This window comes from Diadema antillarum, unplaced genomic scaffold (genome assembly GCF_040938485.1).
Source record: "Diadema antillarum isolate AM-2024a unplaced genomic scaffold, OU_Dant_1.0 seq00000773_RagTag, whole genome shotgun sequence".
Lineage (NCBI taxonomy): Eukaryota > Metazoa > Echinodermata > Echinoidea > Diadematoida > Diadematidae > Diadema > Diadema antillarum.
In genome coordinates this window covers 628,858-654,543 of record NW_027271662.1, presented here as the reverse complement: position 1 = coordinate 654,543, position 25,686 = coordinate 628,858, and the positions used below count along the sequence as shown (strand labels likewise).

At 38.3% G+C, this 25,686-nt stretch overlaps 1 protein-coding gene across 1 annotated transcript in view; it reads right to left on the bottom strand.

The window, feature by feature from the left end:
• The window catches only part of LOC139738911 (uncharacterized), a 194,071-nt gene that overhangs the window by 73,528 nt on the left and 94,857 nt on the right, over positions 1–25,686 (bottom strand). Inside the window, exons 7-9 of the mRNA XM_071649539.1 lie at positions 12,426–12,506; positions 9,975–10,138; positions 1,716–1,874 (exon numbers count right to left, since the gene is read on the bottom strand). Of these exons, the coding sequence (XP_071505640.1) occupies positions 1,716–1,874; positions 9,975–10,138; positions 12,426–12,506 (404 nt within the window). The remainder of the gene's footprint in view (positions 1–1,715; positions 1,875–9,974; positions 10,139–12,425; positions 12,507–25,686) is intronic.

The window sequence follows — 25,686 nt, the reverse complement described above, 5'->3', positions numbered from 1 at the left end:
TGGCTGGATTTTCCCTGATCACAAAATCTTAATTCTTGGTAACCGGAATCTGAGATTTCACCATCATGCAATTAAGATCTGTTTCAGTCTGTAGATACAGCTACACAATACCATCGTTAGAAAGTAAACAAGCTCAGATGCATTTGATGCAATGTAAATATGATTTTTTTTTAAAGGATGGCAGAATACATCTATGCATGACAAAAAATATTTCAAAATATCATTTTGTTTTTCTGCTGATGCACTAGTAATGGTGATACTCTACATAATTTGTCATGAGTTTTTAATATGACACACATGCAATACATCTTTTTTTAAAATAATTTAGTATTTATCGGTTAAAAATCATGCCATACATCTCATAAGTAATATCCACAACTTGAACATAACAAATACCACTCTCTGTAATTTTCTCTTACTGATTTTCCAGATCAAAGCTAGGATGGTAACTTTGATGACACATGCATGAAATGTTCGTAATCATGATGCTGCTTTGCTTAGAACATACAGCGAGTCACTGTCAAACAAAATCCTGTCACAAGTTCAAAAAGTCAACATTTGGTAACAGGAATCCTTGTATCTTGGTCTGCTCGCTGCTATTCACTATATTTCCAACTGTACTCTTCCCTATTATTGAGTTTCCTTTATTCTTTATACCTTCATATAATCTTCACTAGGACTGCTGGGTTTTCGATGTAGAGTGCAAGCTTACAATTAAGTTCAACTGTGCAAAGTACTGTCATATCATTATCCTTATTATCATTACATTAGCAAGTGAATACACCAGTAGCATCATTTACATTGAGACGTATGAACTGAATGATTTCACCTTTAAGTTGTCACACAGCTACTGGATTCTCCATACAGGATGGGTGTATGATTCACTAATTATGTATTCTGGATCGAATGTGACAGTTAGCTGTATGACAGCATATGGTTGATTGACTTGACATTACGTGTAAACTTAGGACGACAATTAGGATGATGAAACACATTTGTAAAGTCCCTGTATTATGGGTTGAAATCCTGCATGAACAGCCTATGATGATGGCATGTTATGATGGCATATCATTTGTCAGCTAGAATTCTAAAATCGTATGATTCAAATCATGTTTATGAATAACTGTTTTGACAAATCCTTGCATTCTTGCCACAATCTCTTGCCTTGCAAAGTAGGTATTATGACAACATGTCTTTTTCAGCCTGAATTTTAAAATTATATGATATAAATAAAATTTGTGCAAAACTGTTTGGCATGGTCACTGGCAGTTTTGCTATAAACTCTTGCTTCCAAAGAAGGTATATTATGATAACATATCATTTTTCAGCTAGAATTCTAAATCTTAGGAAAAAAAAAATTGTGCTGAGTTTGTGAATCACTCTTTTGCAGGTCACTGGCAATCTTGCCACAAACTCTCACTTCCCGACTACCAAACATATTATAATATATCTTTTTTATTTTCAGCCAGAATTCTACAATCATATGAAACAAACCAAGTTTGTGAATCACTGTATTGCTAGGTCACAGGCAAATCTTGCCACAAACTCTTGCTTCCCAAGATGTCAATCGCCTTCAAAGCATAATTCAACCTTTGGGAATGAACCACAACTTCCAAATGCCCAAGACTAATAATTGCCAACAATACGGCAGTAAAAGTAATGAATATCAAATAAGTCCAGATAATTAACTTACAAAAGTGGAAATTTATACTCACAAGTAGACCTTCTTCCTGGTTGAGATGCTGAACCCGTTGTTGTTGACCTTCTTGACCAAGTTGACCTCCCTGGAGAGCTGCAGGATGTTCAGGGCCTGTTGGTTGTCGTCATCTGGTTTGTAGTAGGAGAGCTCGCCCTGTCGTATTCTGACCCAGCGCCTGCAGGAAGGGGTGCAGGAGTCGCCCCCATGGGTATTGGGACAAAGAGAGAGAGAAGATGATGAGGATGAGGTGGTTGGTGGTGGGACCGAGGAGGATGTTGATGCCAGGAACCTGTGCTTGCGAAGCGCCCTCTCGAGAGTCGAGTTCCTGCCGCGGCTAAGAGGCGTCCGGGTTGACCCACGCTTGGAGAACTTTGCGTTGTTCTGGGGCTGAAGGGTCCTGCTCCTTGCCTGCCTTACCAGATCCCCACTGGGAATACAAGGTGGCTGGTCTAAAGGGTCAAAAGTTTCCTGACCGTATGGACTATGTAAAGCACTTGGCTCAATGGCATCAAATTGGCCCTGCAGTAAATGGGACAGCAGTAGGTAGAGGGCACGGATGTCCGGCACTGTCTTGGATTTTGTCAAAGGAGACAGGTTTTGAGAATCAGACAAGCCGGATGTACTCTGAGAGTGACCGTTCACATGGAGAAGAATGCAGAGGTGGGTACATCCTTCAAAGATGCCCTCCTTGGTGCACGAGCAGCATGGCTCTGAGGAGGTGGTGAGTGATGATGTGGATGCTGGGAGTGTCGGTGTATTCCAGGAAGAGTGGTTTGACTCGGGGCAAGAAGGACGTATATCCATGCACATCCATGTCTTGTCGTCCCACTGTAGGAGCATCTTGGACATGACCAGAGGATGGCGCTGGGGTGTGATGTGAACCGGGCACTTTTGGGCGCATGTGCTTTCGCCATCCCTTCTTTTGTCACACGAGTAACACACATGGTGCAAGCCATTTGGGATGATGACAACGCACATCCCTCAAACAGAGCCTCAGTACATCAAAGGTGAAAGCAAGGACCCTACTCTATCAATACTTGTGATCCAGAATAAGCATAATCTTGATGACAAACTAGGTCACATTTGCAATTCTGCGACTTCCCTGCAAGTCCTGTGCTTATTGATCAAGAGGGCTATATATGTCCATCACAAGATGGCCACATTTTCACAAAAGCAATACTGCACAGCCAGACTGTCTGGTACAATTTCAACACATACTTGGGCATTGGCTCACTTCAAATGCCTTAAAAGGAAGTGCAAAGTGTCTTAGATCAAACAAGTATACGAACAAACTTTGCCAGCACACACACACACATCTCATCACAAATCTGATAAGAGAGACAGAGCTGGGGGCTCCATCATATCTTTCAATCAGCAGGATAGCGTCGGCACAGATATCCAACCAGAAGCATTAATATCCTTTTATATCCGACGGAAGCAGCACCTTTCTCCAATGTACAGCCTTGCAGACATTGCAAATTCCATTGGTCATGGCTCTCCAAATACACTTGACAGAGCTGCAAATTCGAGTAACAGCAGCCAAAACACAGATTCTCTTTGACTCGTGACTCTCATAACAAAGGAAGACAAATTCTCCAGTGGTTTATATTTGAAATTTTTCAAGTGACAATCCCAGGGTCGACTTTCTTCAGATTTTATGTATCCAGGACCAAGGAGTGACCTGCACACCCTTTATCTCCCATCAAAAGTGGCAACGTGTCTATCAGAACATTTCAATGACCACTATACTGCAGTAAAGCCAGGCAGCTACATAATCTCTCCATGCCAATCATCACAAAGCTGATACTAGCTACTGGACTGGACCAGTTTTGGGTAGGGAGCTTTTCTCTTTTGGGGTGGAGTTGACAATGCCAAGCGCTGCACTATTAAGACCCGTTTTCCGTTCCGCGCCAATTGGCCACTTCCTATAGGCGACACAATCGGCAGCAGAGTGCTCGTTGTTCACTTGGAACCACCCATCTCACTTGCGTTTAAGCCCTTGGATGCAGCAATACCATATGTGTGGGTGTAAATTAAAAACAGAGATATGTCTTCACGTCAGCTACAGTATTTCATTATGTGGAAAATCCATCTATGTGCAAAGTATTTGGCACTGTCTTGCAAGCAAAGGTTCTGAGATTTGATACAACATATTCAATCACTGAAGAAAAATAATTTTTCTGTTTTTAGTATTAATCTACAACTCATCACTTCACAACCTTATCAATCCTTAATTGAAGAATATTTCAAGGATATATGTATTATATATCCCCCCCCCTGTCTGTTTTCTCTATTTCTTTATTTACTTATTTTATACTTAATTTATTCTTATTCTTTTTTTGGGGGGGGGGGGGGTGGGGGGGGGGGGGGGGGAGATGGTGCAGCTTGAAAGACTCAGGTCACCAGAGCATCAAGAAAAGGACAGTCAAGAGCTACACATGAATAGATATCTACAGTTTGACAACAATACAGTGGTAGTCATTCAATCATGAAACAGTGAACAAACGACAGCAACAGTCTGCAAGCACCTTATATTCTCTTGCTTGCCTATAACTGCTGCTAATAAACATGGACTGGAAATGCCTGCGGTCTGGAGGGGATTTGCTGGCACTGGAAATAGAAGATGAACCGAGCCAGAGTTGTGCAACCAGACAGAGCTACACTAATCAAATCAGCCACAACTCCATGCACAGAGCAAGGCAATGAGCACAGTGAAAAAAAAAAAAAAACCAGAAACAGAAATTGATTATGTCTTGGGAGATGATGTACAATCACACACTTCAGAAAGCAATTGTCCATACAGGGGAGATGGAAAGTGTATACATTAAATGGCATGTAAAAAACACAGTTTTCTTTAACTAACGCAAAAAACTGAAAAAGTGCATATTGCTTCGGAAATGAAACTAGTAAAACTTTTTGTTCATTCTTTATTTCTTTCTGTCTTCCATTCCTTCTTTTGTTGTTTCTTTCTTCTGCTTTTTATCATAATTGCTTGATGCATTTTCCAATTCTATTCAAAGTGTCAAGAAATGAATAATGTGTAATCTTGTACTATACTCTTTAACCATCAATCAATGTTGCAATGAATTTAGCCTATACCAGATTTACTTTGGTGCTGTAGAATTCTATGATCTTGAATGATTGACACGTAGCCCTGGAGGGCTTCTGACTTAAATAAAATGCAAATCAATTCTGCCTCAAGACTTAATCCCCACCCCTAGAAAAGAACAACAAAACAAAACAAATCAAAACAAAACAAAACAAAACAAAACAAAACAAAACAAAACACTTCAGTGGTAGCAAAGCACTGACCTGAGGTGCCTGCTATTCAGTTGTGCAAGTGGTGAGTGTTTCAAGTAGCTGTACTCTTATTGGCAACTTTGATTTCTCTATTTTTGCGATACAGCTACCATATTTCAAAATGTTATTTTTCTCACCACTCTATGTTTTCTGATTGCATAAGAGGGTAATGTAGGTATATTCTTTGTCACGATCGACTCATTTTTTTTTTTTTTTTTTTATACAGCAATTTGAGTCACATTTCTATTTTGGATATGCAATTGATTGCAGTGTAATATCAATATGAGTCAGTTCAGAGGATATTATTACCTTTCTGAAAGGTGGGAGAGTTTCCCAGATTATACTTTGACCACTTTCCTGGTCATTTGTTTTCATTGCGGGTCAAGTCGCATAATCACCCCCTTTCATCACAGACACACAAACTGCTGATTGGGATTTCATGCGTATTTCCACTGGAAAATTTAGCCTGGCCCAATTACTGCCCATAATTGGAGTATGAGGTCAAACCCAATTTACTAAGAGCACATGGATGATTGGTTCACGGGAGGTGAAAAAAAGTATAGACTCTGATGCCTAATTACCCTTTGTAAAGTATTGTATAAGTCAGGTGTGGTTCTGTATTTATCTGGCTTACAAAGTTATACCATGCCCTGACTTTTGAAAAGTGAATGGACGATCAATGCAAATTTTAGGTAATTATAAATGAAATAAGAATAATAACTCTATCTTCAGAACTCTATAAAAGTATTAATATTCTTATGTATGGTCCATGAGTAGAAATGTCAGAGCTTGGACAAGTTCAAAAGTCACTGGATTCTTGATGCTTCAAAGACTGCATGACTTTATTATCAATTTCAATTCAAATCTGTTTTTCTTTTTCTGGCATTGCATACTTCATTGTTTTACTTGTCACAGTTTGTTTGTGACAAATTATTTCGACACTGAATATGACCTTTTGCTCAAATACATAAGTAACTGCTTGTGTACTATCATCTAACATGCAAAACTCATATCAAATATGGCACCTGTCAGTCTCAATCATACACAGCATTGGCAATTAAATGGGAATAATTATTTTCATTTGGGAAATATCATTGCCTGTGTTGTTTGTTTGTAGGAAACTTTAGGCAAAATGACATTATTCTCTGTAAAGATCTGTCTTTGTTGACGAATTACAGACAATAACAAACTTTTGAAGCCAACTGGAAAAGGAAAAAAACCAACAACCTGTGTTTACAGGCATATTATGACTAGTATGACAACTGAACATTTTCAATTCCTTTTCTTAATTTTCACAACTGTGTGGGACTGCATTACAGTCTATAGACAGCTGACAAATATCTGAAGGCAAATTTAATAAAAGAAATAGCATTATGATGAATTTTAAATGCTCTTTCATTGTGTAAATTGTTCCTCAAATACAATTCAATGGATCTCATTATCACTTTTTGTATGGTATAAGACATTAGCAAAGAACAGATGTGTCTTTATCAACGGAGCATAATTCATAAATTTGCTTTTTGAAATTCACTGACAAAAAAGACGTTTTTTTGCATTAGCTTTTCTAAATCCTGTGAAACAATGTGCCCATGCAGAGTATGCATTCAGCAAGCAGCAACATACATTTACAGGCATATTTCAAAGTACAGGTCTAAACTGTGCAAAGGTCATGATGGATATTGCATCAGTTGCAATTCATTAAAAAAAAGATAGTGATATTAAGGTAATGTGAAAAAAAAATACACATCACAATGGTACGTGGGAGTATTCAAATGCCTAGAGTGCAGAACAAGTAAACTTCTATTGGTAGAAGAATTGAATGAGACTTTTGAGTAATACCAGATGACAAGAATTCATCAGCATTTGCATATCCCTCGATTTTAAATTTTAGAAATCTTTCTTCAAAATCAGAAATCCCACATTTTTTGCCTCGCTAAGGGACAGCAAACTGGAGTGACTCAGATCAAATACCAAGATTTGCAAAGATTTTTTCTTCAGATCAACTTGCTAGGTGTTGCAGGAAACTAGGGCTGATTGACTCTCAGATGCAGCTGCTATAGCAAATGGACAATAACTGCTGGACACTCTAAAACTGAAATATCATCCATGGCACATTTAAAAGGAAATAGAAGAAAGGGGGCACTTTTGGCTGGTGAGGGTTATTTTTTCCCCTTTCATAATCTGGCAATCAGATAATGGGTGGCCCCAAGAATTTTTTTCCTCCCTGCTTTTTTTTTTTCCTAAAAATGATTTTTTTTCCCTCAAAGCTTAGGAGTGATAGCAATCTGCAGAGTAATGACAAAAGCTTTGAAATTGGCATGATAGGCTTCCGTGTGCGGTCATTTGTACCAGCACAGTTGCCAGAAATTCTATTCTCATCCACCTTCAGAGCCTGAGTTTGGATAGGTTGGTGAAGATTATAATGATTTCTGACAAAAATTGATGGCTTTCTCAGAATGCCTTTACACAAACAGAAAGCAAGTTTAATGAAAGTGAAACATATCCCAGGTACAAATTACTGTGATACAACTGAAGGCAGAGAAAAAGCTACAATTTTCATTCAAATTGGACATCATGTAAAGAAAAAAAAGACAAATTTCAATGGATTTGTTTCATAAACATATTTATATACAAACATCTGCAAAGAGTTTTATTGCAAAATGAGCTCACTCCATTCTCATTTAGTTGAGATGTTTGCAATTAAAGCTGCTAAAATCAAAGAAAGTAATTAAAAAATACTGGATATTTTTAATCATAACTTCAAGAATACTCCATGTTATATTACAAATGAGATATCACTGGAACTTGGTCTATCTGATGATGATGGGCTTGCTGTTTAAAATTGGAGTTTTAAAATGTTTACAATTGGTGCCCAGCCCATTTTGCCACGAGACTCTTCATATTCAAACAACTATCAGTGGTAATTATATTCTTGGTCAAAAACATAATAACTTCTACCCCCTCCTACCCATGGGTGATCATTACTGAGCTCTCATAATTATGCCATCAGATGATTTAAAGGAAATGACCAATTGTTTTGATCTATTTCCAAAAAGGAAATTTTATGAAGATGTGTGTGCAGGTAAAAAGAAACTTAATAAGGTGTAGACATCATCACCCCATCTGATTATTTCATATTCAAACTTGGAGTGACATTTCATTGAGATTTGTGAGATGATTCTTGGTTTAAATACATGCAGAGAACACACACACACACACACACACACACACACACACAAACACAACAACATACATTGTCTCAGTGACAAAGTGAAGAACACAATGTCAATCATAATTATCAAAGTGTGAAGAGCAAAGTTTAGCCGTTCAAATATCAGTTATTATCAGTATCAGTCATCAGAAATAATGGCAAAGGATGATTAAACTGAAAGCACACAAGTAAATACACTAAGAAATCTGCTACCTGTTCAATGCTTATAAGACGGATATCATTAGTAACTTCATGTAATGAAAATAATGATAATAAAAAGTTTGTTAACATCATTAATGTTGCCATTACTTGTAATCACTATCTGAATTGGCAATTCAAAGAATCTTGAATCAATAACTCTTTTGCATTATTCATGCACAAGTGTAATTTTGAACAAGGTTAGTTTTCATAGTTGACAAATATATCTGATATAAATACAAAGGTATGAACACATTTTGTAATATCACACATCAACTGATGCAACTAGAGGTGACATCCAACAGGGAGATTTCAAAATAACTGTACTGTTGAGAGTCAGCATGGAACACTATGACAGATACACTTTGACAGGCATTTCCTTACATCAAGAAGGGGTTAAAAATGATAAATTGGCTGGTTCAAAATATGTTACAATGATACACACTATCTATTCGAAAGAGGGTAGATAAACAAGATGAGAATGTTCTGAAATCATTACATTTGGGGTGGTTGGGTGTAACACTTTAAATACATGTCAGTGACTTTCTGCAATTACTCTATATGTTGCTGGCCCCATGAAGCAGCTCCTCTATGTGTTGCTCAGAAGATATTTCATGTTCTTGTTGGCCCATTTTTTTTTAAAGATTTAAACTAAGAGTTGCAACAAATCAGCAGTATATTTGCTATCTTCTGCAATGACTAATTTAGGTGGATTAGATGGCCAGCTTCAACGGAGGATTACCCAAAGAGGCACAAATTATGTGGCTGTGATGGGACGCGGAGCACACGATGGAATTTGAGCAGGAGCAAGAGCAAGCCACTTTTTCTTCTTCTCTCTCTCTCTTTTTTATCAATTAACACATTTGTACGATTATGGCACTTCTGGGGTGCGATGAGTCATTTGTGCTATTTCTACAGTGAGGCTTTTTGCCAGATTTATGGTCCTTGGTATTTAATATACCAGGAATGCATGATACATAGTCGGCCATATGCCAAATCTATTAACAGTTTTGAATTCTGAAAGAAATGTGAAAATAGATTAACATTGTATTATTCCCATAGAGATAGCAATACAATCAAACAGTTATACAAACCTCACAAAAAAGCAAACAGGTATATGCGGGGGGGGGGGGGGGGGGGGGGGTGAGGATATTTCTTGACATCAATCAAAGATTATGTCTTATAATTCCCATACAACTTTATAGGTTATATTCCTTCATTAAAATCTCACTGTGTTTGAATTATCTTCCTCTTACACTTACTTACCTTACTCTACAGTTCTCATGTGTAAAACAAGAAACTCGTGGGCATTTTTAAAATCAAGATTCCTTGGTTTTACAGAACATGACACAATAATGAAAGCTCCAAACATGCATTAATTAACACTGTGACATGTACTGTGTAATGTTTCAAACATACTGTATGTCAATTATTGGCATATATTAATATTCTTAAGCTATACAGAAAATGTATCATACAATATGAATGTGTCAATGACTGGCATAGTGCATATCTAAATATACAGGCAATGTATCTGACAAAATGAAGTGACACACAGGTACTAACCGTGTCCACGTTGTGTAGAGATTGTGGTTCTTCTTCTCCAGAAAACCCTCCCTGATGACTGCCTGGCACTGGGACAGCGTCCCCCTGAAGTCGGCCTGAGTCAGGACACGCCCTGTCGCCGCCGACTTGTTCTGCTCGACGATGAGGTGCAGCAACCTGCAGATCTGCAGCAGTTTGTTGATGAAATAGTTGGAAGACATTTTTAGTGACCTCACTTCATCCTAAAGACCATGTACCATTTGAACACAGTACTAGCCTGAGATATCTGAGTGATGAACCCCATAGAATGCAACTGATGCTGCTTTCTAAAGGCTAATTCTCCATTACGGTTTACTGGTGTCCTTTCTGCTTGCTACAGGTTGTTTCCATATAAATGTCATGGTCCAGAATTTTGCAATCGCGCAAACAGATGTCAAAAATATGGAAAGCAATACACAATAATTTGAAGTCATGCATGAGTGCAATGAAGGAATTTCACATTTCTGCTCAAGAATGAAGACATACGAAGCTTGGTACACACACTGGAAAAACAAGCCATGATTGAGATGATCCCCATCGTTCAGGGTGAGCTGACTTCAGGATTACAGGTGGACCAAAGTGCTAAAAGAGAGGGGACTACCGATGGCTTGGTGCCTGTTGGCCCCCCTGGTTGGGGGACATCCACACCCCTCTGGTTAAATGTCGAAGTTTATTGGCAGAGGCTAGGATCATAACACTCCCCTGGGTCCCAAGGCTCAAGTGGCACCTTCTCAGCTGAATGTCTCAGTTGCCGTGGAAACTTGATGATAATGTCAGGGCTGGTGGGGATGATAACTTCCTGCAAACTTTTCCCTTAGTAAAGAAAAAAAGGAGCATGACCCCATTATGAAACCAGAAAACTGTTAAAAACCTCCTCCTTTCTCATGTGAAATGAGCAATAGAAGCATGATTCCAGTAAAATAAAGATGCAGGATCTGAGAGTCATAGCATCTGTGATGGTTGCTGTTTGATCAGCAAAAGTACTCAAAAGAATATCTGCACGGTTCTGGCAGGTAGTAACGTTACGTTCCCTTAAACAATCCGGCAGAAACTCCACTCCAGAACACGAATGACACAGGATGCAGTGGTGCTGTAAGCACAGGAACTTCTCATTCATGGCTACATCCAAAGACACGTGAAACATGGCGCCTTGGATCAGTGATGCAGATGGTATGTACAGGATTGTCTGTGAGACATCTTGGTTTAGCTCTTCGCTCAGACCTTCTGTGAGGAAGTGAAGGCCTAGACCGAAATTTACGCATCTCCCGGAAGTTCAAGTGTGAATGAGGTGCACAAATCTGTCGTCTCGGTAACCCCTCCCTCCCCCCATCGCGCATGCAGGAAAGTAGGTCTGTAGATCGGGAAGGGGCGTAGACAAAATCACGCCAATGTAGACACCATGCAAACAAACCACTGTGCAGTCAAAAAAAAAAGGCCTCTCTTGAGTTCTCAACTAATTGCCTGCCTTTCCCCCACTGTATAGCTTCGTGGAATACCCTCCATCATCACAGACCAAATTAAAGGCAGAAAGAGATACAGAAAGAGGGAATGGATGATTAGAAAAAGAAAGGGAGAAGGGATGGGGGGGAGGGGGCTGGGAGAGTTCCAATGATGAAAAGGATTGACTGAATTTCTTACTGAGGATTACACCTAGGTCATGTTAGTACAGCGTCGGCCAATAAGAAGTGCGTGCTAAGCTGCCATGATGACAGCTAAGTATCTGGATCTCCTAGTTGTTCTATCACTGTGACGAGGCTAATTTCAGCCCCCTAACCCCCTCCTACGGCTGAACTTGAAATCAATTGTGCAGGCATTGCTCACTAATGATATATTTGGAACATTTTACTTTTTGCATATTTGTGAATGCAACCTTTTCATACCTTAGAAATTCAAGGCTGGAATATAAAAAAAAACATGCTGTTTTACAAATAGTTATGACCATCAAATAGTTAATTGTGAGAAGCTATCCCCTTGAATGTGATAAATTTAACAACTTTATTAAAAAGCCTTTTACCTCGTACCCATTAACATGACAAAGTTATTTTGTTAGCAAATATGTTAACAATGCTTTTCTTTTATTATAATCACCCCAAACATGAAAGTGCATTCCCTGTGTGTATTCAGTGTAAAACATAGAACTCAATTCAAATCTATCTCATGGTTAACTTATATTACAATAGCTATTGCTGATTGTGCTCTGACTTCGAGAGGAAAAATTTACATTGGTCAATCCATTTTCAAATGCACGTTGGGTTCTGCTTCATCTCATCTCTAAATTACTGCAACATGCAATAAATGAAAATGCAAAAGCAAGGGTCTAAAATTCAAATCATTATACATCTTCACTGTCAAAGGAATAACTTCCAGATTACAGTAAACAATCTCCTCAACAAATGAAAAAAAAAATAGTGAGGAGAAATATCAACCACTTACCTTTTCTTTCTCTTCTAGTGTGTCGGCTTCCAGCTCATATTCATGGTGGTCTTTGAAGTAAATAAAAAATCTGAGCCCCTCCTGGAAAATAATGAGAACAAAAGAAAATAGAAGTTTCTGGAAAATTGAACTGTGTTTGCATTGAAAATAGCTACCTCATATGTACACCCATCTCTGTGTATCATATGACCAGGAGTTTAAAGGGCAGTGGCAATAATGATTCTTGTAATGTATGATTAGGATGTATGCTGGGGATAAATATGTAAGAACGAAAGGTGAATAACATACAGAGATAACTGAAAACCCTAAGCATTACTGCAAATTAATGGGTACCATTGGTTCTGTGAATAGTAAATTATATTAACAGGAGCAAATACAGCGGAGATAATGATTCTTCTAGTGTATGATAAGGGTGTGTGCTGGGGACAAATGTATATAGGAGTGAAAAGAGCACAAAAAAACATAGATAAGTCAACACCTACTACTGCAAATAAATGAGTCCATTTCATTTTGTGAAGAGTAAATTGATGTACACTTAAATTTACACTTACTACCAAACGCAAAACAAGCCCAACCAAATTTGAATATTACATTGAATGGAACTTGAAATTCTAGCTGTTGATGGAGTGGTCAAGCTAAATTTCTTGACTCATGATCAATTTCATTATCTGGCCACAAGAGGGATGGTGCCATCGTTACCAGTCTCTCCATAGGACAGGGGTACCAACCAACAAACTGATCATGAGGTAACAAATGCATATTATCGCTGGGGCGACAAGACCTCTTATCTACAAAATGTCAAATGTTCAGGAGAGCAAAAATACATGGCTGCCAAAGCACTTTATCAAATGGAATTACTTTTCCTTTTTGTTCTCACATTTTTGGGTAAGACAGCTAGGATTTGGATAGGACATCACTTGACTACTTATCTGACCATTCATCAAAAAAGTCATTTTCACCAAAATTTGAGATACAAGGTCTTGTCACCCCGGTGATGATATATATGTGCGATTGTAATTCTGGCAATTCTTGTAGTTGGTTATCCAGAAATGCACCAATTTTCTCTGCAGTGGAAGGGTAAATCTACACTTACTCACTCAACAAGTATGATAAGCAGTAAAAAAGAAACAAAAATGCGTTGTTGCAGAAGAAAGGGCAAAGAGGCTCACTAATCCCAAGTGATAGTCGCAAATCAATTATAGGCCTACGTCTCTGAGTATGACTAAAATCGGGGCTGATGTCCCTCATATTATGGCAGTGTGGGAGGGTGATTTGCCTGCAAGGCCAGCAGAAATCTTTTCCTTCCCATGTCCCCATTATAATCACTCTCTTTCTTTCTCACTTAACCCGCTATGTGCCGTGCTACCTAATTGTGATTTTGCCAAGCTATCTATTTATGGTTATCAACATTTGGTAAATCCATTCAACTTACCCCCCCCCCACAACAACAACGACAACGATAACGACAACGATGACAACAACAACAACAACATCAACAACAACAACAACAACAACAGCAGCAGCAGCAACAACAACAACAACAAATGTACACCCTAACAAGGTGGACTGTAACAAATAAAACAAAACAAAATTGGGCTTTCTGGAGGGTTAGACAAACCCACTTCAGGGTATAACAATAGCACAGTCCTATATCACGGCAACTGAGATATATGGCACCAATACCTCACTTGACGATATGCTAATGGTCATTAATATTGGTTTTTCAGGAGGGTGTTTCATAAAGCTGCTCGTAAAGTTACGAACAACTTACGAGCGACTGGTGATCAGTTCTTGTGCTGAGTTATGGAAATTCTGAGATAAGTACAATAGTGTATAGCAACATCAGAACTGATCACCAGTTGCTCGTAAGCTGTTCGTAACTTTACGAACAGCTTTATGAAACAGGGCCCGGGTCATTTGTTTGGATTGTGGAAGACAGTTCAGAGCCCACATCAGTAGATATGTACTGACAATGGGAAACAAGGTGCACTCAAGGACTAATCAAATTATTTTATAGTAATTGAGTATAGCATTATCAGCAGTGCATAAACACCTTGAGCGAGAGATCAAAGGTAGACTGTGTGGTAGCTATTTTGGTTAACTTTAGGCAAGTGAAGATTCGGGATGAATTTGTGGTTTGTTAGCTGTTAAAAATATAGTCACGACAATTAACACCCACTTCCCCTGTAAAGAAGCACAACCCCTCACAAAAAAAAAAATGGAAAAAAATGTATCTACATCACACACAAAACAAACTAGATAAATAGCATTTCTTCACTGACTACCCCAACTCGTTCCCATCAAAAATTACAAAAACAAAAAGCCTTTTCAATGAATGAAACAAAAAAAAAAGTGACAAAGTTGGCAGACTGCCCTAGTATGAATTGTCCACCAGTTTGCTGATTCACTCAGGTCTATGGAGTGTCAATAGACAGTAATGTTAACCCCATTGAGGACGAGTCCAGTGTATACTTGGGCAGGTATCTATGGGAAATGTGTGTTGTAACAAAATCAGCCCATCCTCAATGGGTTAATGGGAGAGTCTGCCATGCACTTGATATCCATTCATCTTAAAGGGACTGTACAGTACTGGTTGAGGTAGGGATTCATGTTTTGAACATTCCTAAGTGAGATAATGAAAAGCATCTTATGAAATATGAAAGAGCATGTAATTTTAAGAAGGATTCAACATTCATTTGATGAAAATTTGTTTTCAAATGGCTGAGATATCCAAAAAGAGTGCCAATAATAAAAGGCGACATGCCATAACTTTATTAGGATCTCTTTGTTTCACCTTGTTTTTGGATATCTCAGCCATTTCAAAAGCGATTTTCATCAAATAAACTTCTGATACCCCTTAGAACTGCATGCTCTTTGACATCTCATAGAGTGGTTTCTGACTATCTCGCAAAATGTTAAAAGCTAAATCTACACCTCGACCAGAACTGTACACACCCTTTAATATTCATTGCATAACCCACTGAAGATGAGTCCTAAGAATACTCGGTCAGGTGTCTATGGGGAAATGCATGTTATAGCAATATAAGTCTGTCCTCAAGGGTTAATTTTTGGTAGGATATCCCAGCCTTGTCCCTTGGCCCTGATGGATCATAGACAGACTAATAAGCAGAGCATAGTAGAACATGACAAAACAAAGAGAAACAAAATACATTACATTATGCAAGCGGACATGAAAGAAAATATGAAAAGTATATTTTGATATCATAACCACTTTATCAGTTCAATACATAGAATCAAATCAACTCCCATTCCATAAGTTTTGACATTGTTTTCACGGTCATTTTGAATTGAAAAACTTCTGTTCTCTCAGTACTTTAGACTTCAAACAAAAAGAAAGTCTAAATGAGATTAATTTTCTGTCATCATCGGATCATGGCACCATGTAAAAGATTAAGAATATATAATCACTTGATGTCATATAGAGTTGATGAAACCTTTTTCAGTTTAAATGACAATAATCTCCGATCTTTATCACTCATTACAAGAATGTAAACATGCAGAAGAACACACACTTTCACTTCCATAATTTATTGTGAACCAGAAATATGACAGCAATGTTCTTGCCTTGTACAAGTCTTGGGATTTTCAGAAGTCTGCAAATATTTTAACATGGCAATGATATGTACATCTTAATGGCATGATGTTGCAAAACTGAAACTTGCTTTGCTTGCTTACATAGAAATTGACTTCCTTTTCCTTGATCTAAGAGAGTAGATTATAATTAATATAAAGGTGTTATTAATCATACAATCCTACATGTATCTCCAGCAGTGTCAAAAAGTTTAAAGAGAAGTATGACAGGGTGGTATTTGCATGCAAAAAGCTGTTGTAGCACAATGCTGAGATAACATTTGTCATTTATAGAGCTGCCGATGTACATTTAGCAATCAAAATAACTCGACAAGATGTCACTTGGCTTTACCGTTGATTTTCACAGAATTGTTAGCATGAATCAAAACTTTCACAACTAATGACCAGCATATTTTCTGGAGGAAATAATAATTCCAATTCTACCATAGCTTGATTTGAAACTGGGTTCATTTTCTTCTACCATCCCTTTAAGAAAGAGCTTGGCACTGGATTGGAGGTGGGTGGCTGCCTTGGGTAAGGTTATTATGAAGATGAGTGACAATGGTAAGGATGGACAAGCTTTGGGGTAGTCTGAGGTTACAGACAGTATTATGACATCTCTAGCTCTTCCTGGCTTCAAGTGGAAGCCATTAGGCCTATATAAGAACAGCTACATTCTCAAAATCTGGTACAACAAAATTTCTGAAAGAAAACTTTTCCATTTACTTTCTGCCTTTTCTCTGTCTGTCTGTCTGTCTCTCTATCTATCCATTTATAAATACATACATACAAACACACACAAATACATACAATATAGATTCATACATACATACATACATACATACATACATACATGTATTAATACATATATCTATATAAATTGTCTTATGGTACAAATACTTTTTGGGTTTTCTTGTAGCTTGCAGGCCTACGAATGTGCAATTTTGCCAGGGAACAAAGTGCTGAAATCATCCATTCAAAGTTATCATTTTATTTCAGGTTCTTCTTTTATAGAATGAAGGTCATATATAAGGTCAAATAATTTCACAACAGAGAAAAGAAAATGACAGCTTACATTCATTTTCCAATACACTCATTGACACTCATACACTCATTTGAAATCGATAACAGTTTTAGTGCCTAGAAATACTGTGCTTCTATATACATGCTTCTACTGTGCTTCTACTGAGTGGAATTTGTATCTAGTTGAAATTCCCGTATTGTCACACACAAATGAATACCTCAAATGTCCACAAATGCAGATCTGTCAACAATATTTGTGACTTATGATGTCATAACACTTATTAAATTACACTAATACTGTACACATGGCAAATTGGACGATTAAAGAAAAAAAAATCTATGACAAGTCTGATGTTTACAAAATAAGTGATTCTTTGGTAAATCCATAATTGCTTTATATTCAGCCTATGTTCCTAAAACTCATGTAGAAAAAATACCAAAAACAAGCAAACAAGAAAAAAAAATATACAAACAAAACAAAACAAAACAAAACAAAACAATAAAAGACCAGAAACAAAACTGATTGACTTTCATCCCTCAAAAAGCAGTTTTTTTCCTTTCTTTTTTTTTCAGGGGGGGGGGGGGGCAATTATATGATGATTTCATTACAGAACAACTTCCATCAACTAAACCTCTTTTAGCTTTTATCTCTTAAACAACAACAACAACAAAATGAGACAGACATGTAGACATTCACTGCTTGTTTCATTATTATATCTTTTTATTTTCCACTGCCCTGGGCAAACTAACAGATGGGCAGTGAGGGCTACAAGGTTGGGTCCTGGACCAGGTGCAGTGGGACCTGGTTCTGAAGAGAGACTAGGCCCTAAACCGCACTGGTGTCAGCACCATTAGTCATGTAGGCAACTGGCGCAGACACTAAAGGGTTCAGTTACATCTTCCCTGCAGCCTTAAGTGTAACTCTGGCTGTCGAAGGGGAGAGTAACTGGGTAGCCGGGAGCAGGGTTGCATTTCCAGGGGGCGATGAAACATACATCATAAAAGTGCCTAGAAACACTACACATTAGTGCCACTGAAATGTAACACATCTCCACCATGATATCTACATAGGGGCACACTGGATTATTCACTGCATCTTTGCTGGATATGTTACCCTGGATTTTCTTTTTCTTCCTTTAGTGAAGAGGTCCTGGTGATTAAATAGGTTGGTTGGAGATTTGCGGAGGGCAGGAAAGGGGAAGGGTGGGAAAGTTGGGATAAAATAAATGCATTCTCATTCATTAAAGTAGCTACTGGGATATTTCTTCAGATTTTACATTGAGGAGAGATGGGATCAACTGTTCCAGGTCAAGTACAGATCTTTCTTGCACATTTCAGGTTTGGATTTGGATAGGGGTACTAACAATGGCGAAGGGCAATAATATCTAAAGGAGAGGGGGTTATAGAAATGGAGAAGGGGTAAGAGCAATGGAGAAGGGGCAATAGCAGTGGAGAGGGGGTAATGGCAATGGAGAAGGGGTAATAGCAGGGGAGAGGAGTTAGACAGGTCCAATGCCATCATAGAAAGACAGATGGAAAATACATATCTGGGGGTGTACTTTTAATTGAAGTTGCAGTGTTTCTCTGTTTGTTTGTTTGTTTGTTTGCTTGCAAGAAGGGCGGGGTTAGACAAGGTCAGAGGAGGCACACGATTGTTGCAGGTCAGTGTAAATGTTATCAAACATTCACGGCCCACTGTGTTCCCTTCAACAGCTGAAAAAAATTCTTCGGATTTCAGAGGAGGAGAAGGAAAATGAGAAAGAGAAGAGGGAGAAGAAAGAGAAGAGGGAGGAGAAGAAGGAGAAGATGGAGGAGGAGGAGGAAGAGGAGGAGGAGAAGGAGGAGAAGAAGAAGGAGGAGGAGGTGGTGGAGGAGGAGGAGGAGGAGGAGGAGGAGGAGGAGGAGGAGGAGAAGAAGAAGAAGGAGGAGGAGGTGGAGGAGGAGGAGGAGAAGAAGAAGAAGGAGGAGGAGGAGGAGGAGGAGAAGGAGGAGGAGGAGGAGGAGGAGGAGGAGGAGGAGGAGGAGGAGGAGGAGGAGGAGGAGGAGGAGAAGGAGGAGGAGGAGGAGGAGGAGGTGGAAACGGAGGAGGAGGAGGCATCACAGAGAGAGTTTAGGGTGGGGCTCCTATGTACCCAATCACATTGTGAAAACATCCTGGTACATTTTAAAGGGCACATGCATCACACGTAACTTCATTCGTCTCCCTTTCCTCCACCTGTCAGAACTGATCAGATTCGAGGTGAATCATTGCTACTTAGCTTCCTGACATGTCAACCCCAGACTTTCTGCTTCATATTCGCCCTTTTGGTCTCATATTATGCACATCAGTCACAACAACACACCAGTTGCACCCATATGTCATACTATTCAATGTCTCTGTGCTGAAAGAAAAATATGATTATGCTATCAAAATTTATTTCATAAATCTCATTTCAGCATTCTAAATAACCACTACTCACCTACTGAGTCATTGGTGACACAAGGGTAAACTCATCATGGCATGTATGATGAAAGCACAAAAGAACAATTGAACAAAACTAACACCCGTAGTGCTAATGTATGAATGTATTTGTCATGGTAAGGATACTACTCTCCGATATCTTGCCGTGTTCACACATTCACTCTATCATGGAAGATAGCTGTCATTGTTGCAATTACTATCAATCTGTACACATCCTGCACAAAGATTTCTTGTGGTTTGGTTATGAGCGTTGTCCTAACCGTAAGTTTGATAGCCAAATACGAGTTTTATTCAAACAAAATCTCTATTAACGCAACAGTTAGAGGCCCTGGGGTACAGTTATCATCACTGAAGTCAGCCAACTATAATTTAGGCATCTTTATTCTAACTGATTGAAAATTGTGCCAAGCCGCAATGACTTATGACATTAAAACAATTAAACATGTTGTATATATATCTATAGATGATACATACATATCAACATCCTGATCTGTACTAACTGAGTCAGATATATATTTATTCATAAATGTGTTAGATTTCAATTCTACCTCATGCTAACATCTGACTGCTGAGAACATCCAGAAAATTAATTCTTCTATGTGTAGGCTCTCTGGCTGATATTCTTTCTGAATGTCATCGATTCTTGACATGTTAAAGCTAGGGTGAAGCCCTTCGCAGACATGAAAAAGTGACAAATGACTAAGACTGAATTATTATCCTTTGGTGTGCATGTCATCTGTTCCTGCCTTTCCATTAAAGGTATGGTATAGTTTTGGTTGAGATGAGAATTTAGATTACAACTTTTATGGAAGATATTTAGACATCTTCTTTAGATATCAAATATTAAAGAACACACATAAGAGGAACTAAAAGTTCATTTTAAAAATGGTTTTGAAATGGCTGATATCCAAAAACAAAGAGGTCCTGATAAGAGGTGGGACCCACCTTTTACTATGACCATTTTGTTTTACTTTGTTTTTAGACATCTCAGCCATTTCAAATGGATTTTCATTGAATAAACTTTTAATTCCTCTTAGAATTGTATGCTCCCTAATATTTCATGTAAGTGGTTTCTAATTATCTCGCAAATAATTAAAACCTGAATCTCCATGTCAACCAAAACTATACCATCCCTTTAACCCTATGAGTGTTTTGAGTGCCGATTGATACCAAAAAGCCCCTTAGTGTTGTACACACAGTCCAAGGTCCATGACACAGAAAGTGTTAAGCTAGTTTCATTGTGGGAGAGGAATGACACAGACATATTCATCCTCTCTACTCACAAAATAAGCATTTCTCAGCGTTTTGAGCAAGAGCAGCCTAAACCACTTTGAACAAAAGATGGGGCTATTGCATCCTCAAATCATATAGGACATAACATCAATGCAAATGCTTTGATATCGATAGGGAGTGCCAAGGCAATGTCAATGAGATGAAAATATTCCGTGTTCTTTATAGGAAAATGTCTTTTCAAAATTAACTTGCATTTATGTTAGTGGCAAATATCAATTATGAAACTGTATTAACAACTAGACCTATAAGTTTTTCACAGCTTGCTGTCTATGGTATACACTGTCTTCTTTCATGCTTCATGCAAGTGTTACATTATCTTGCAGGCTTTGATAAATGGCTCAGCAGCAGAGAACTGGAAGGGAGCCCCCTGGAGGCTCTTTTTTTGGAAGGTGTACCACAAACACTAAACAGAGGCAGAATGCCAGGTACAAGCTATACTTGGAATCGTAATTTATCTCTTGGGTTTTTTTTTTTCTGCTTGTTTGTTTTGATTAATTCAAAGGTATTCTATGGCTGCCATTACCAATGGGTACACTGGCTTGAGCTCTGCCAACTACTATCAATCTTACGGTATAACACATTGATGAATGAATATCAATAATCTCAGTTTACAAAAATGATGAAATATAAATTACAACTGTGCCTGACTGCAAAACGAAACCCTCACTTTGGTTGATTTTGCTGTAGAGTGCTGTAGTGAAAACAGTGATCTACATGGTCCAATTTCAAGGTTGGGTATTTTTTGAGAGAGTAATCTTTCTTTGATTTACTGACGAAGTTTAGAATTGTGAAAGGAAGAATAAAATGCATGTTGTGATATGACATACGTTTTTTGAAAACAAACAAACAGACTTGTATTCATAACATATTTTCGAGTTTGATTCTCTTCTTCCTTACTACACCCATGTGGTGAACAAGGTTTGCCTGAATACCATCTTTATTGGGCAAAAAAAAAAAAAAAAAAAAAAAAAAAAAAATGAGCAGTAGCATTGCTGCTTAAAATCTTTGTGACCACAGTAGGAAAGAAGTTATACATAAAAGATACCAGAGTCACACGACCAAGAGAATTTTAATGTATCACAACAATGCTTTGCTGACATTCAGTAGTGGTTACAAATCTCTTTTTTTTTTCCTCAAATCTTGCTAAATTGCCACCTATTCTTTGTTTGTGTGTCAGTGTGTGTTTAACTTTCTCTGTAGAGTGGGATCTAGCTTCTTCAAACATTAGAGATCAGAGTGTCTGTGCACCAGACAAAATGGACTCTAGCTCAATAATAATTTCAAACTGAAATTTTGAGAGCTTTGACTGGAAAGCACATTCTGTATCACGAGTCTTACATATAAGACAAACTGTTGCACTACAGAGTGAAACATACAGCTGAAGGGATGGCGGCTCGATACAAATGTTGCACACAAGTTCACTGCAGTCGACATTCGAAACAAAAGCGAGCTCTATTTGGACTACCTCAGCAATCGCTTGATTGCTATTATTGGCAATTCCACAGGAATAACCTGTGCCACTCTGGCTCTGCTGGAAATGCAGATTTTCCAAAAATATTGCTCATCCGTCAGCGCGCTCTGATGGTATCAGCTATCATAACGACCTCCGATTAAATTTTTGACGTCACACGGAGTCCGAGAGCCATGGGACTGTAGGATCCAGTCAAAGGGTTTGCAAATCTATCATGTGACCAGGTAAATATGATATGCCAAATGCATCAGTGACTCGTAATGGCACAGACAGCAACAGTTAAACTGCAATTGCAACCGTAAGTGCCAGAAGCGGCTAGAATCTTTCAGCATGGCATGAACTAATCTGCCTCGGCACCCCCTCACCAATTAAGCTAGGAAAACAACAGTTTTAGCACTGATTAGGCCAGTAGCAATCTTCACTGGAACTACACATATTAGCAATTCCTTATCGTCTCATACTAATGCACTGAGTTCAATTCAAGACACGTTACATATTTCTTTCTTCTTCTGTTTTTTTCATGCCACGTGTACAATCCATGCTACCTTTCTGTCTCAGGGCAATTCTCTATAGCATATATAAGGCTCGTCATTAGCTGTGGCGTGGTTGCCCAGGGCTACCAAAAACAGATGTTGGGCCACCATTTTTAAAGAAATCATATGTTTTGCAGGCCCGATTGAGCCACCAAATATTTGTATGTGTACTTTTTTAATATGATTTTCTCACCCAGAAAGGGGAAGAATAACTGTAGAACTGTAGTGAAATGCAGTAACGGCTTGCATTTTTGCCAGATGTCTCGACAAGGTTGTCAGATCACTGCTGATCTTCCCGGTAAAAACTCACAACCAAATTCAATTCATTATGGTCATTTGTCAGGTGTGTACAACAACATTTAATGAATAAAATCATGTCTATGCCTGAATGCATTATTTGATATGTTCAATAGATTTAGTGAACTTACAAATGTAGTCACATAGTGTGGTATTTGAAGCCCTTCATCATACCTGCCATTTTAACAACATTATCATGGTTTATAAATGTTTTAAAGATTCATCAAATTATTTAATCTTGTAGTGTGTTCTTCTTTCTTATTTCATAGTCACAGTATATTTTACAGCATATGTATGTATGCATGCATACTATATACAGAGAGAGAGAGAGAGAGAGAGAGAGAGAGAGAAAGAAGGATTAAAAAGGAAACAGAGAGAGTGAGCGACAGACACACATGGAGAGGGGACAGACGAACAGAGTTCTACTAACAGAGAAGGGGAAATACATTCTAATGAATTAAACTGGGCAATTACAGGCACACCCACAAGTACTTGATCCGAACGTTATGAGCGGTCTATACGGCAGCTTGGCCATGACAGATTAGGTCTGAACTTATTGTCAGAGTTACTCATCCTTCTTGTCCAGGCAATATATAGCCTTATGCTGACCATTATATACCACAATGCCAATATATAATCAGTGCCCAGTTCTCTGGTCACTACCCACAATTGGTGGTCAGTACCATGCTGTGTACAACCATAGCATACATCCATATAAATGCAAGAATCATATTGTAGCAGATCACGACATGTATATCCATTTTTTGAATCCCTTCATTTAATGTTGGCTCCACAGGCAGTATCACTGCCAAAATTTAGCAGTTATTCATAACAAAATGATCCAAACTCCCAATATTCCACGATACCTATAATCTGATGAAATATCAAATTGACGAGTTATGCATGGCCCAGCAGCATGCGTCATAAAACATGTTATCTGACATAAAAAGACGGATACATGTATATAAATAATGTTAAGAAGACAAATTTACTTATACAAAATGAATACATCTGAGAGGTTACAATATTCCAAAAGATTATCCATACTGAAATAAATGCATTTGTGCTCACACATACATTGTATCAGTATGACATTACAGCTCTGTGACAAACATAAATACCTTCTTTAGTTGGCTAGTATAATACATATTTATGGAGCATGAAAGAAATCAAATTATTCTGCATACAAAGGATTTAAGACAAACAAAGAACATATGACATATACATATGACATGACATGCAACATCTTATTGATAAATCATGCACATACAACTGAATCTGGAATGGCCAACAAGATTAGGCTATGCACACTCCTGCCACTAGAGGGGGTAAGTTAGTAGTCGGCTGTGCGACGCTGATTGACACTAGGTGGTGAACGATATCCTGTTTGCTTCATTTGAGTTTCAGAAGAGCATGGAACCCTCAGCGACAGAGGAGGAGGAGGAGGAAGGTAGAGACGGTAAAGGAGGAAAACTAAGAGGAAGGAGTGCGAGGGGAAAAGAAGAAGAGAATGATTATGAAAGAAAAGCAGAAAAATGAAGAGAAGAATCAGAAGAGAGAGAAAGGACAGAAATGAATAGAAAAAAGAAGAGGTAGAGGAAGAGAAAGGGAGGAAGAGAAGAAGAAAGAAGATAAAGAGGCAGAAGAAGTGGAGGAGGAAGAGCAGGAAAAAAAAGATGTAGTAGAGGAGGAGGAAAAAGAAGAAAGATGAGAAGGAGAAGAAGATAAAGAGGAAGAAGGGGAAGAGGATGAAGTGGTAAAGGAAGAAGTAGATGGAGCACAAGAGGAAGATAAAGAGGAGGAGATAGAGGAGGAAGCAACCAATCCAAGATGACCAGGAGATACTGGTTCCAGAAGGCTAATGTGTCTGAAAACATGCTTTCCCAGCAATTTGATTTCATCAATAAAAATATAATAGCACATGAAAGTAGGGGGATGGCGAAATATTCTTGCCCTTTCTGGAGCATCTTGCTGGTAATGATGCTATTCAATAATAGATGAGAGCTCTTACCATGTGTTTTACTACTACACAAAAACAACATATTAAGAGAGCTTTAACTCTTTATGTGCCATGGTGGAAACACTCTGTGTGCCACATTATTCTGAGACACCAACGACGTCATGCTTTGAGAAAACATTCTGTTTTTCAAATCTATGTAACTATTATAGTTTTCTGTTGAGTTGGGCTTGTAGTGAGCAAAGTTGTAGAGAAAATCCCAAGCTTTGTTTTGATGTACCGGTAACGTGCATGCTATTGGAAACTCTATCATTGTTTTTCTTTAAAATGAATCGTATAGCTAAATTACTGTAAAGGCATGACTATTGTACATCAAAAAGAGACAGAAACTTAGAATTTACACCTAAATTAAGTAGGGAACAATGCTTGTTAGTCAATAGCGACATGAACTGCAAGCTATATGTGAGAGGAACGAAAGCGAGAGAAACGCTTTCATCGAACTGCGGCATTTGGCGATTTATCGATCGGTTTGGGCAGGCTTGTGCATTTGAGCAGAATATGCGAAGTTGGCACGCCGTCGACTGAGTCGAACGTGCGAATGTGACACATTAGGAGTTAATACCCATCACATTCAT